This window comes from Hemitrygon akajei, chromosome 5, assembly GCF_048418815.1.
Source record: "Hemitrygon akajei chromosome 5, sHemAka1.3, whole genome shotgun sequence".
Lineage (NCBI taxonomy): Eukaryota > Metazoa > Chordata > Chondrichthyes > Myliobatiformes > Dasyatidae > Hemitrygon > Hemitrygon akajei.
This window is the reverse complement of record NC_133128.1, coordinates 48,878,964-48,892,872: the sequence shown is the minus strand read 5'-3', so window position 1 is coordinate 48,892,872 and position 13,909 is coordinate 48,878,964. Positions and strand designations below refer to the sequence as shown.

The following is a 13,909-nucleotide window of genomic DNA, read 5'->3' as shown; positions in this document are numbered from 1 at the left end:
AGTTGACTGTTTTCCTGCGCACCTCTGCTCCGTCCACCAATACAGAACTTCTGGTGGCCCAGCATTTTAATTCTGATTCCCATTCCTGTTCACATGTTGGTCCATGGCCTCCTCTTGTGCTACGATGAGGGCACCCTCAAGGTGGAGGAGCAACACCTTATATTCTGTCTGGGTAGCCTCCAAGTTGATATTGTGAATGTCGATTTCTCCTTCTGGTAAAAGTTATTTTTCCCTTCCCTTCCTACTTCTACTCTTGCCCTCTCTGGCTTCCTACCTCTTCTCACCTGTATATCACCTCCCCCGGTGCTCTTCCTCCTTTCCTTTCTCCTATGGTCCACTCTGCTCTCCTAGCAGATTCATTCCTCTCCAGTCTTTTACCTTTCCTATCCACCTGGCTTCACCTATCACCTAGCAATCCTCCTTACACTCCCACCTTTTTAATCTAGTATCTTTCCGTTTCCTTTCCAGTCCTGAAGAAGGGTCTCAGCCTGAAACGTTAACTTCATTTCCATAGATGCTGCCTAACTTGCTGAGTTTCTCCAGCATTTTGTGTGTGTTGCTTTGGATTTCTAGCTTCTGCAGAATTTCTTGTGTTTGCTATTTTTGGCATAGTTCATGCTATGCTGGCATAGCCCAGGGTGGTCAGAGTCCTGGAGGGATTTGGTGAAATCCAACTCCTTAAAAATTTATAGTCCCTTCTTGCTGCAAACCTAAAGAACCTGTACCTCTCCCTATTTTAGCATTCATCAGGCCCTGTTTAGATTTCATGAGCTATGGAGAGCATTTACAATGTACTTTCTTCCAGTGGTTAGTCCATTTTCTACACTGGGCAAGTATGAGGTGGTGAAGGACACAATACATTGGAATAATATTGCAGAAAGGCCTTCAGCTGGGGAGGGGAAAATTATAAGTTTAAAAAAATTGTAGCTTGCACTTTAGTTAAAAATTTAAAATCTTATTTTGTTCCTTTCGCAGAGGAGGTTGACCATTCTTCAGTCCTGCAAATCAAAGCTGATGTTCACAAAACCCTGGACCATTTTGCCGCCAGTTTGGCCAAAGCTATTGAAATGGATGCCAAAATGAGCCTATTTGGGGAAAGTTGTTTGCCTGGTGATCTGTTTACAGTTATTAAAACTGTACCTGGAGGTACCAGCAAAGGAAACAAAATCTCTGCAGATCAGAGATTGAGGCTGGAGAGTATAGATGAAGGAATTGTTAACGACGGCACAGAGGAAGAGAATGCTCTGGAGGACTAAAGCAAACGTACAGTGTAGGGAAGGCAGTGCGTTTATTTCTGGTATGTTACTTGGCTGAGGCTTAAAATATCCTGTTAATATGCCTTCATTTGTTGTACAATTATTCAAATATTGATGTATAAAATTATAGGCAAAAAATTCAAACAGCTGAAAGATATAAAAAATGGGGGAAGCCAAAGTTAGCGCCCATCTTCTAGTTAGTGCTAACAATTTGGTGGTGACATACAGAATGAAATGCTCCTTTCCTTTAAGTTTGTGCAGTTGTACTAATTCTAGAAAATAAATATTTTTCATTTTAGTAGTGACAGTTGCTAGCAGTGTCAATGCCTGCTATATTGCGGATGAAATTTAGTCGGCTGGCTTCAGCAGCAGGTTTTTCATGAAGGTAAGTTCATTAAAAATTATGTAATTCCATGTCTTGAGCCTCAGTCTCTGTTCCAAACAAAAATTATGGTGAAGGTGTTTGGGGTGCTGGAAAGGGGCAAAGAAAGAATGCGGAGACTGTGTCAATTATTAGTTCTTTCGTATGTGCAAGAGCAGTTTCTCTGTGAGTTTCAGCTTAATGGTTGGTTTTAGTTAACATGTGGGTTGTGCATTCTTTTAAGGCCTGTTTTGAGATGTGTATGAAATGTATGAACTAGAGGTACTGTTTGATTTCCCTTTAAAAGGTTTTGTAATATTTTAAAAAAATCAATACCTCTGTCACCAAGGGTTTTGGATGCCTGTGGAAATGTGTAAGATCAGATAGGAAAAGCCAAAACTACACATTGCTGAGCATTATAGTTCTGCCTTCCAATGATAGTAGGTGTGCTTGTACTATATAGCAATTACTCACTGTCAATTGTTCACATCTCTAAGCCATGTGCTTGTTAATTTTTTTTAAAATTTGGACAACTGGTGTCTGAATCGTGTATATCAAACTAAAATGTAATTAAGATTTGTAAGTTAAAACAAATGACAAATTGCCATTGCCATGTTTTATATTAAAATAAACCTGAACAAGTTATATTAACACATCTTCCAATAGCTTTAACTTATTTTGGTATCTTACTATGCTTGTACTTGGTGTCAGGTGCACTGAGAGCACCTGAAGAAAGGTGGAGTTGCATATTTGGCTGTTGGAGAGTATCAAGAATAGCTGGAGTCTAGTTAAGTATAAATATAGTTTTATTTGCTACGTAATGAGCATTAGAGATCCTGGACAATATTATTAGATAGGATAAGAAGATAGTGATAAACATATTGCAATATAAAAATCAAAAGGGGTGAATACAGGACTGAAGGTGTTATATTGGAATATTACACACTGTACAGATAAGAAAGATGAACTTGCAGCACAGCTACAGATTGGCTTGTACGATGTTGTAGGCATCACTGAATCATGGCTGAAAGATTATAGCTGTGAGTTCAATGTCCAAGGAGACACATTGTATCAAAAGGACAGGTAGGAAGGCAGAAAGGGTGGCATTTGTTGGTTAAAAAATTGAAACAAATCATTAGAGAGAGGTGATATAGGGTCAGAAGGTGTTGAATCATCGTGGATAGAGCTAAGAAATTGAAAGGGCAAGAAGACCCTGATGAATGTGGTATACAGACCCCAAACAGTAGTAAGGATGTGATCTACAAATTACAGTGGGAGATAGAAAATGCATGCCAAAAGGGCAAAGTTACAATAGCCATGGGGAAATTCAATATGCAGATAGATTGGGAAAATCAGGTTGGTGCTGGATTACAGGAGCGGAAATTGCTGGAGTGCCTATGATATGGCTTTTTAGAGCTGCTTGTGGTTCCCACTAGGGGATCAGCTATTCTGGATTGGGTGTTGTACAGTGAAATGAAATTGATTAGAGAGCTTAAGATAAAATAACCCTTAAGGGAAAGTGCATCAAATTCACACTGAAGTTTATGAAGGAGAAGCTAAAGTTAGATGTCTCAGTATCATAGTGGAAAAGACGGAATTACAGTGGCATGAGAGAAGAGTTGGCCAGAATTGATTGGAAAAGAACACTGGGAGGGATGATGGCAGAGCTGAAATTTCTGGAAGCAATTTGTAAGGCACAGGATATATTCATCCCAACGAGGAAGAAGTATTTTAAAGGAAAGATGACACAACTGTCAAAGCCAACAAAAAAGCCAGAGAGAGGGGGCATATAATAGAGCAAAAATTAGTGGGGAAGTAGAGGATTGGGAAGCTTTTAAAAACCAACAGCAGACAACTGAAAAAGTCATTAAGAAGGTAAAGATGGAATAAGCTAGCCAGTAATATTAAAGAGAATACCAAAAGTTACTTCATATACATGAAGTGTAAAACAGAGGCAAGAATGGATACTGGACACTGGAAAACAATGCTGGAGAGGTAGTAATGGGGTACAAGGAAATGGTGCACAAAGTAAATAAATATTTTGCATCAGTCTTCACTGTGGAAGACAATAGCAGTATGGTGGAAGTTTTAGGTGTCTGAGATTATGAAGTGTGTGAAGTTACCATAACTGGAGATAAGGCTCTTGGGAAACTGAAAGATCTGAAGGTAGATAAGTCAGCTGGACCAGATGGTGTACACCCCAGGGTTCTAAAGGAGATGGCTGAAGAGATTGTGAAGGCATTAGTAATGATCTTTCAAGAATCACCACATTCTGGAATAGTCTGGAAAATTGCAAATATCACTTCACACTTCAAGAAGGGAGAGAGACAGAAGAAAGGAAATTATAGGCCAGTTAGTATGATGTTAGTGGTTGGGAAGATGTTGGAGTCGATTATTAAGGATGAGATCTCAGAGTACTTGGTGGCACAGGATAAAACAGGCTGTAGTCAGCATGGATTCCTCAAGGGAAAATCTTGCCTGTCAAATCTATTGGAGTTCTTTGAAGAAATAACAAGCAGGATAGACAAAGGAGAATCAGTTGATTTTAGGCCTTTGGCAAGGTGCCACATGAGGCTGCTTAACAAGCTACAAGCCCATGGTATTACAGGAAAAATTCTAGCATGGATAAAGCAGTTGCTGATTGGCTGAAGGCAATGAGTGGGAATAAAGGGGGCCTTTTCTGGTTGGTTGCCAGTCACCAGTGGTGTTCCACAGGGGTCTGTGTTGGGACCAATTCTTTTTATGTTATATGTCAATGATTTGGATGATGGAATTGATGGCTTTATTGCAAAGTTTGCAGATGATATGAAAGTAGTTGAAGGGGCAGATAGTTTCGAGGAAGTAGAGGCTGCAGAAGCACTTAGATTAGGAGAATGGGTAAAGAACTGACAGATGGAACACAGTGTCGGGAAGTGTATGGTCATGCACTTTGGTAGAAGAAATGAAAGTGTTGACTATTTTCTAAATGGAGAGAAAATACAAAACACTGAGGTGCAAAGGGACTGGGGAGTCCCTAAATGTTGCTTTGCAGTTTAAGTCTGTGGTGAGGAAGGCAAATGCGATGTTAGCATTCATTCAAGAGGACTACAATATAAAAGCAAGGATGTAATAGTAAGACTTTATATGTCACTGGTGAGGCCTCAGTTGGAGCATTGTGAGCAGTTTTGGGTCCCTTACTTTCAAAAGGATAGAAACATAGAAGATCTATAGCACATTACAGGCCCTTCAGCCCACAATGTTGTACTGACCATGTAACCTACTCTGGAAGCTGCCGTGACTTTCCCTACTGCATAGCCCTCTAATTTTCTAAGCTCCATGTACCTATCTAAGAGTCTCTTAAAAGACCCTATTGTATCCACCTCTACAACGTGTGGGTAATGCATTTCAAGCACCCACCACTCCGTGTGAAAAACTTGACTCTGACATCCCCTTATGCCCACTTTCAACCACCTTAAAATTATGCCCCCCTCTTGTTAGCCATTTCAGCCCTGGGAAAAAGCCTCTGATCATCTTATACACCTCTAACAGGTCACCTCTCATCCTCCGTCACTCTAAGGAGAAAAGGTCAAAAGTTCACTCAACCTATTCTCATAACGCATGCTCTCCAATCCAGGCAACATCCTTGTAAATCTCCTCTGCCCTCTCTCTATAGTATCCACACCCTTCCTGTAATGAGGTGACCAGAACTGAACACAGTACTCCAAATGGGATCCAACTAAGGTCTTATGTAGCTGTAACATTACCTCACAGTTCTTGAACTCAGTCCCACAATTGATGAAGGCTAACACACCATATGCCTTCTTAACAACACTGTCAACCTGCGCAGCAGCTTTGAGTGTATCATGGACATGGACTCCAAGATCTCGCTGATCCTCCACACCACCATTATTATAGTCTTCAAATTTGACCTACTAAAATGAACCTTTTCACACTTACCTGAGTTGAAACTCCATCTGCCACTTCTCAGCCTAGTTCTGCATCTTATCGATGTCCTGCTGTACCCTCTAACAACCCTCCAAGACTATCCACAACACCCCCAACTTTTGTTGCAAGGATATGCTGAAACTGGAGAGGGTCCAAAGTAGGTTCATTGAAAATGATTCCAGGATTGAATGCTTGTCATATGAAGAGTGTTTGATGGCTCTGGGCCTGTATGCAATAGAATTCAGATGATTGAGGGTGACCTCATTGAAATATATGGAATGGTGAAAGGCCTTGATAGAGTGGATGTGGAGAGGATGTTTCCTGTGATGGGAGAGTCAAAGCCCAGTGGGCACAACCTCAAAATAGAGGGGTGTCCTTTTCAGACAGAGACGAGGTATTTCTTTAGCCAGAATGGTGAATCTATGGAATTCCTTGCCACAAGCAGCTGTGGAGGCTAAGTCTTTATCAGCTTCTACCTTAAATATACATAGATTCTTGATTGGTTAGGGCATGAAGGGATACAGAGAGAGGGCAGTAGATTGGGGCTAAGAAGAAAATTGGATCAGCTATTTTGGAATGGCAGAGCAGACTCAATGGGCCAAATGGCCTAATTCTGCTCCTATATCTTATGGTCTTACATGTTAGAAATACTTATCAACATAGTGATTGACTGGCATGTTGTATTTGATCTTTCCAGGTGAGGGAATACTTCACCTGCAAATCTGTTGGGTTGTCCATTGTATCCGGTGCTCCTGATGTGGCCTCATCTACACATTAAAACTAGGGGACCGCTTCGTAGACCGCTCTGCTCTCTCCACCAAAAGTGGAACTTCCCAGTGGCAAAACAGTTTAATTTCAATTCCATTCCTGATTTGACATGTCAGTTCATGGCATTCTCTTGTGCCATGATAAGGCCACCCTCAGGGTAGAGGAGTAACATCTTATATTCTGCTGGATACTCTCCAACCTGATAGCATAAATATTGATTTCCCCCTCCCCACTTGGGTCTCTTACCTCCCCCCTGCATCCCCTCCTCCTTTCTCTTATGGTCTACTCTTCTCTCCTGAAGATTACTTTCTGTCCAGTCCTTTACCTTTCCTACCCACCTGGCTTCATCTATCACCTATCTAACCATCTTCCCCCTATGTTTCCAGTCCAGAAGGGTCTTGGCTTGAAACACCAACTGTTTATTCATTTCCATAGAAGCTGCCTGCTGAGTTCCTCCAACATTTCATGTGTGTTGCTTTGGATTTCCAACATCTGCAGACTTTCTCATCTTTATTTTTGTATTTGGTATATGCCATGTTACCTTCTCCATGTTAGGAAAGTGCTATCAGTAATTACTTCTCTTGTGCATCAGGTGTTGGTCTTTTATTTTTATTATTCCTTTTTTTCTTTAAGTTGGGTTCTTCCAGGTTTCTTGCCTTGTGGCTATTTGTGAACAAGCAAATGAAGGTTGTATAATTTATACATTCTTTGATAATATATGTACTTGAAGAGAAAATGTCCTGCCAAGCTGACATTTCTTTTGAGGTTGTGGCTCAGATTTACAATAATAGTTTTGAGGACAGAGAAGGGAGTTGTCAGGTTGGGCTTTAGGGACAGGTCGGAGTCTAAGCCTCCACTCTGCATTTGAAGACTAGTGTTCAGGCCTCTGCTCCACACTTTAAGTCCCACAACGTGGATGTGTGATAAAAGTCATGGAAATTCTAGGCCTTCAATCTGCACTTAAAGGTCAGTGACGTCAATGGGTGATGAAGAAAATCAGTGGGTATCAGGCTGTCTCAGGTCAATGGGTCCTGGTATCAGATATCCATGTGAGGAAGCACAAGGACTGAGGAGTCAGTGAGCCTGAGTTCAAGCTCCCATCATCAGCTAGTCCAGAGGAATTCAACCTTTTATTAGTAGAGTAGATTTTCATAGGTCACAAGAAAAAAAAATGTACTGTAATTCTGAGTTTTGGAGCACCAACTAACAAACCAGTATTTTTTTAAACAACCAAAAACTTTAATGAATTTTCCCCCCTCAGCATACATGCATAACAACAAGTTTAGAAAGGTTTCATCTTAACCCTCTTACTAGTGTTTTTTTTAATCTTCACACTCAAAACACTGATCCAAACACATACAGTTGCACATTAGATAATATTGCACTTGAAACCTCCAAGCATCTCATCCACAGAACATAATAATTAAAAGCAACTTGCTTATTCTTTCCCACCTTTCTCATCCTAATTCATGCACACATTTTGCACAAAGAAATATTCATATTAAATGTACCCTTTTTTCCAGAAAAGGAACTAAAATAACACTAAGGCTTTGTAGGGAAAATATACTAAATTTTCTGTAATACAAATTTCTTGATGCTTTTTTTTTTAATCTGAACAGTTATTCATCATCTTCATTCTCTTGGCCAGAGCCTTCTGAACGGTCACCTTCCAACCGATCTGTGTAATACAAGACATTAGATATTTGTTTCATTATTTAAAGTCATACTAGTTTACAGTCTATTCAGAAAGATTTCATAAAACAGAAAGGTTGTTAAAACAATGTTCAAACAATTAATATTTATGGGTGATCCTTCAATTAAGGACACTTCACTAGAAATTTTAAAAATAATTTCTTAAAACTGTTTTAGTTATGTTATACCTTTATTTTAGGCTCTGGAATGAAAACCAAATTTTGGCATTGATCAACCTTTAAACATTTTTGCAGAGTTTTCATGGATGTGTGTTATTACCATTACACCATCAAAATACTGAATTTAATTTTTTTTTAAATGACAAAGAAAGATTTGAAAGTCAATCCTGCAAATATAATCCATACCCTTTAATAAATCTGTTTTAACTAATTTTAAGTACATTCAGAATATATTTTTGAGACGTATTTACTTATGCATGTCAATATTTTCCTTGGATAAACAATGAAACTATTGGAACTTTAATCTTTTGACAGAATACTGATTTTTGCATCAAAGCACTGAGTCCAGAAAATGAGTTTAGATCAATATTACTAAACAAAACTTTACTTCCCAACAAAATGTGCACTGTAATGGTAATGACAAAATATTTGACATTGACAAACAATGGCTTTAGTTTAACGTTAACTCTGACAAAACATCTGTCCATCAAGAAACAACACTTACAATTCAAAATACATCCTTACAGTCTGCACTTTTTATCAAAATTCCATAACCGATTTTTAAGGCAGGCAGTGAGAAAACAGGCATTGTCTAGTCTTGCTAAAAAAATGCTTACAGAACATCTGCCTAACACTCTCCAACTCTGGAATAAGCAGCAATTCAAATTTTAAACATTATAGAGATCATTATTTTTCAACTGTCCATAAAATAGAACACTTTTCTTTAAAAACACACTGACAAAACATTTACTGAGCCCTCTACACACTTTTTAAAATCAGTTACACTTATAAAACATTCACAGAAATCTCAACAACACTGGGAAAAAAGAAGCACTTGAAATTTAAAGCACCTTCTTAGTCTCCATTAGTGCATGGGTGAAGCCTCAGGTAGATGGAGATCATTTTGTTGCTGTTGCTCGCCTACGAGATTCTGGCATGGTATTCTCTGCTATAAAACTTTGTACTGCCCGTCTTATCAGCAGACCTCGTTTCTTTGATTAACTCTCCACTATCAGCTGTTCACGGTTTGGTAATTGTGAGATCATCTTAAGTTTTCCTGTCTCCTTTTTTTGTATCTCTCTCTTTCAAGGTTCTGCTGATATTTCACTGGGTCTTTAATTGTGTCTCTGTATTTTTTTGATCTGTCCACTGATGTCTTTGGGCTATCTTGACAACTTCATTGCTAGTTGTGTGATGGTAAAGATGTGATGGGAATTACATTTCTCACTTTTTAAAGAATAAGTTGGTTAAGTCTCACACTTGCTAACTTGACTGGATAGCTACCTTGTAAGTGTAATTTACATATACAGAAGTAAAGTGAAGTTATTTATTTCTAAGTTAAAACACTCAAATAGTAACTCCTAATGATACATAATGAACACACTCTTATATCAGGAGGTAGAAATCATTAAATTACTCACATTTCTGGACATTTAAAAAGTCAATCTTTGACCATAAGACCTTAAGATATAGGAGCAGAATTAGGCCATTTGGCCTGTCGAGTCTTCTTCGCCAGTTTTCCAATTTGATTGACCCAATTTTCCTCTGTCCCAATCTTCTGCCTTTTCCCCAAATCCCTTCATGCCCTGACCAATCACAGCTGCTTGTGGCAAAGAATTCCACAGACTTACCACTCTCTGGCTAAAGAAATTCATCCTCATCGCCATTCTAAAAGGACACCTCTCTATTCTGAGACTGTCCTCTGGTCTTAGACTTTCCCACCATAAGAAACATCCTTTCCACATCCGTTCTATCAAGGCCTTTCACCATTCCATAGGTTTCAATGAGGTCACCCCTCATTCTTCTGAATTGTAGTGAATATAGGCCCCAGAGCCATCAAATGCTTTTATATTCTATTCTTCTGCTATGACAGCCACGTGCTCCCCTGTCAATTCGCATGTCCATAGCAACCACGTAAATAGTTGTCTGAAAAAACTTGACAGGTCTCTAAAATGGCTTGTGTGTTGGTAATGTCAGAAGTGTTGGGGACAGTGGTTCTTTGTCATAAAAAATAACTGATATGAATTTGACATGTGTTTTAAAAGTTCTTGTGAGAAAATACAAACTAAAAGTTTCATGAATATAATAATTATTAATATTTTATTTTGAAGACAAAGTTACAGAGTCTGGGTAAGGGACAGGCCCAAAATCGTGAAATTCTGGCACATTCAAGTTTTTAACTCATTTAACAATTAAGAAAACATTTATGAAGCTTACTGAAAAAAGTTTAGAGTTACTGTACTTTTAAAACTACAGTACTTGTTTTTATAAAAAGCTATTTTTTTCTTGAAAATCTACCCCAGGAACAGAAAAGTTATCCTAATTAAAGAATCACCCTTATCCTGCTTTTGAACAAACTGTCATCCACAATATACAGTGGATTCTGATTAATTGGGACATATCAGGACCAGTACATTTTGGCTCAATTAAGCAGCTTTCCCAATTAGCTGAAGTTTAATGGAAATAATTAAAAAGGTATAAATAAGACAAACTACCATTTAACTGAGTAACAAATCCTCTATTTATATGAAATATAGAATGAATTAGAACACTATTACAGTACTAGAAAACTGTATTTGATCCTAATAGTTCATCCAGTGTACGCTGTTGCGTTCTTTTGCTTGACAATAAATGAACATCAGTGCAGGCACCTAGTGTAAATAGCACACTGACTTCATACAATGCTATCAACAATTGCATCCTCAATCTTCATTTTTATTGTAATACAATACAGGCAGTCCCCGAGTTACGAACGAGTTCCGTTCCTGAGTCAGTCTTTAAGTCGGATTTGTACATAAGTCGGAACAGGTACATCAGATATTATTTAGTGTCAATTAGTCAAATGTTTGTCTTAGTATATAGTATATATTTTACCTTCCTATGCATATTAAATACTTAAGAAATGTATGTATTTCAATAATTAAACCACTGCGTTGCTTAGTAATAATTGTAGCTTTCATCGGGACAGGGCCTTTCACATGCTCCATTATTCTCACTTTATCCTTTACCTGTATCCTTTAAAATCGTTCCGATTGTTGACCGACTATAGCCTAACGCTTTTCCAGTGACTGGTGGCATTTCACCTCTTTCCAATCGCTTTATTATTTCCACTTCATTTTCAATTGTGATCGTTTTCCGTCAATGGACTGCAGATTCAGCAACAGCCGCGGGTCCTCTGCTGCCCCAGGTCCTAAAGTCCACCCGCACTGAGACAGGTTAAATGGGCCAAGTGGGGGTGGTGCTGACTGGAAAGGGGGGGGGGGGGGTTCAGGGTGAATCTTGCTAAGAAATATTTAAGCCAAATACAATGTTACACACTCAAAACAGTGTCAATGGCAACGACTTAAAATGGCTGATGGCGTTGTGATCCGACTTAATGGCGGACGGCATTCTCCTCCCTCCGTTCGTAAGTACGAGTTGTTTGTAAGTCAGACGTTCATAACTCGGGGACTGCCTGTACCTTAAAATTCTTCATTGTTCTTAACTTGAAGTACTGAAATCATTTCATTTTCACTCTTAATTATGTCTGACATCTAGCCTAAATGCTTAAAACCACAGTGAGCCACATAACTCTGAATTGTCTTACTGCACATTTCTTGCCACTTATCACTGACAAAAATCACTGCTTTTTGAACAAGCTCTTCCACAAACACATACAACTGGCATTATTTTAAAAACTGCTCACTCTTGGTGTAGTGTCTAATGGCCACAAAATTTACCCAATTTCCCTCGGGATCAATAAAGTATGTCTATCTGTCTGTCAAAATGCACATGTCTGATGTTAGTTAGAAACTGTTTGGCAACAGTGTCCTGCCCCAGATAAACAAAGGGACTATTTTCTCAATTAGATTTTTGTTCATAAGAGTTGTTACAAATAAGCCGCTGCCCCAGTGAACTAGAATCCACTGTATTTTAAAAATCATTTAAATTATCCTGTCTCCATCATTTGGGCCAGATTTCAAATTTCAAATTGTTACATAAACCAAGTGCTGTGCATTTTTAAGTTCAAGGCATGTTGCCTAGAAAACTCATATGAGCTAATAAGTTTTTTTTTTAATAACAGGGAAGCCAGCCCGAGATAAAAATTCACTTGGAAGACTGACATAATTACTTCAGAATTTCTTTTGCTTTTGAAAGAGAAGAGAGATTAGCCGCTAGGTAAACTAAGTGCCTTTCCTGAGTTTCAAAATTGGTGTGCTTTGTGAATCTCAAAGTTTTACAGGAATAACGGTTTAATATAAAAAAAATCAAAATTTTGCAGATACTGGAAATGTTGGAAATGGTCAACAAGTCAGGCATCATTTGTGGAATGGGAACAATGTTTTAGGTTTAATATCTTTCATTGGAACCGGGAAATAGAACAAATGAATTTGTGTTTGTTGCAGAGAGGATGGAAGAGATAGATACTGTAGGACAAAGAAAATCGTTTGGTTCAGTTGTAAATAAGTGTGTGTGTGTGTGACTGTGTCTGAACAAAAGGAACATAAAAGTTGTGAATACAGAAGTGCATGACATGCCCACAGAGTGAAAAACAGCACAAATGGACTACCCAGTTATGGTACAGATAGGGAAAGCTTATTACTCACACCTGTAGAATTCTCTATCAAGCCCCACCAGAAGATGTGCTAATTGGGTCTATTTGGAATAGTGCAGGAGGCCACAGACACCGAAGTTAGAATATGTCAGATAGAGAACTAAAATATCAGGCACCAAAAATTGCATGGTTGTCCCTGCAATTTGAATGCAGGTGCTCTGTAAAACAGTCATCTGCTCTGCATTTAATTTCTCCAGTGTAGAGGAGACCATTTTGTGAACACCGAGTACAAAACATTAGATTGGGGGTAAAAAAAAGTGCAAGTAAATTACTACTTCACTTAGAATGACTGTACAAATTCCTGGGAAGCAGTAAAAGAACAAATGTTACCTCTCCTATACTTGCATGCAAAAGAGGAGGAACAGTTAGAGATGGAAGAGCATACTAGGGATGTGGAAGGGGAACAGTCCCTTCAAAATGTTGAATGTGAAGGAGAGGGGCAGACGTGTCTAGTACTGGGATTTCATCTCAATGATAGAGGTAAAGGATTATTTGTTTAATGTGAGGTAGAAGATGGGAACTGGGGTACCTCACCTTTGACCAGGAAACAGTACTAAAAACTATTGCCACAACATTGAAAACAAAATTGCTATATACTCTCTAAAGTCTTTTTTTTAAATGTCTGTATATTCAAAACTAATGAATAAGCTTCAAGACCGTAGCCTCAATACCCCCTTGTGCAACTGCATCCTTGCTTTCCTCACTTGCAGACACCAGTCAGTTCGGATTGGCAACAACATCTCCTCCAGTCTCTGTCAGTACAGATGTAACAGAAGGGTGTGTGCTTTAGCCCTCTGCTCTACTTGTCTTATATATTATTACTGTGTGGATAAGCACAGCACCAATGCCATATTTAAAATTTGCTGAATTGGTTGAATCAAAGGTGGTGATGAATCAGCATATAGGAGGGAGATTGAAAATCTGGCTGTGTGATGCCACAACAACCTCGCATTCAATGTCAGCACGGCCAAGGAGCTGATATTGACCAGGAGGAGGAACTGGCGGTCCATGAGCCAGTTCTCATCAGGGCATCAGAGGTGGAGATGGTCTCTAAAATACTTAGTGTTATCAGTTCAGAGGTTCTGTCCTGGTCTAGCATGCAATGCCATTATGAAGAAAGCATGGCAGCACCTCT

At 38.8% G+C, this 13,909-nt stretch overlaps 2 protein-coding genes across 10 annotated transcripts in view; one reads left to right on the top strand and one right to left on the bottom strand.

The window, feature by feature from the left end:
- Nucleotides 1-13,909, top strand: part of gpr161b (G protein-coupled receptor 161b) — a 53,177-nt gene that overhangs the window by 24,048 nt on the left and 15,220 nt on the right. For 3 of the 4 annotated variants that reach the window (XR_012098923.1, XM_073045496.1, XM_073045495.1), the window contains exon 6: nucleotides 976-1,297. Coding sequence is in view for 3 of the 4 variants with exons in the window: in XM_073045496.1 (XP_072901597.1) it covers nucleotides 976-1,256 (281 nt within the window). In the remaining variant the exon portion in view is untranslated. Of the gene's footprint in view, nucleotides 1-975; nucleotides 2,269-13,909 lie in introns of those variants that run through there. The other variant, XM_073045494.1, reaches the window with a different exon arrangement.
- dcaf6 (ddb1 and cul4 associated factor 6) overlaps nucleotides 7,517-13,909 on the bottom strand; it is a 169,998-nt gene continuing 163,605 nt past the window's right edge. For 4 of the 6 annotated variants that reach the window (XM_073045489.1, XM_073045490.1, XM_073045487.1 and 1 more), the window contains one exon: nucleotides 7,517-7,987. In XM_073045489.1, coding sequence (XP_072901590.1) covers nucleotides 7,929-7,987 — 59 coding nt within the window. In that variant the 3' untranslated portion in view covers nucleotides 7,517-7,928. The remainder of the gene's footprint in view (nucleotides 7,988-13,909) is intronic. The other 2 variants (XM_073045491.1, XM_073045493.1) reach the window with 1 other exon arrangement.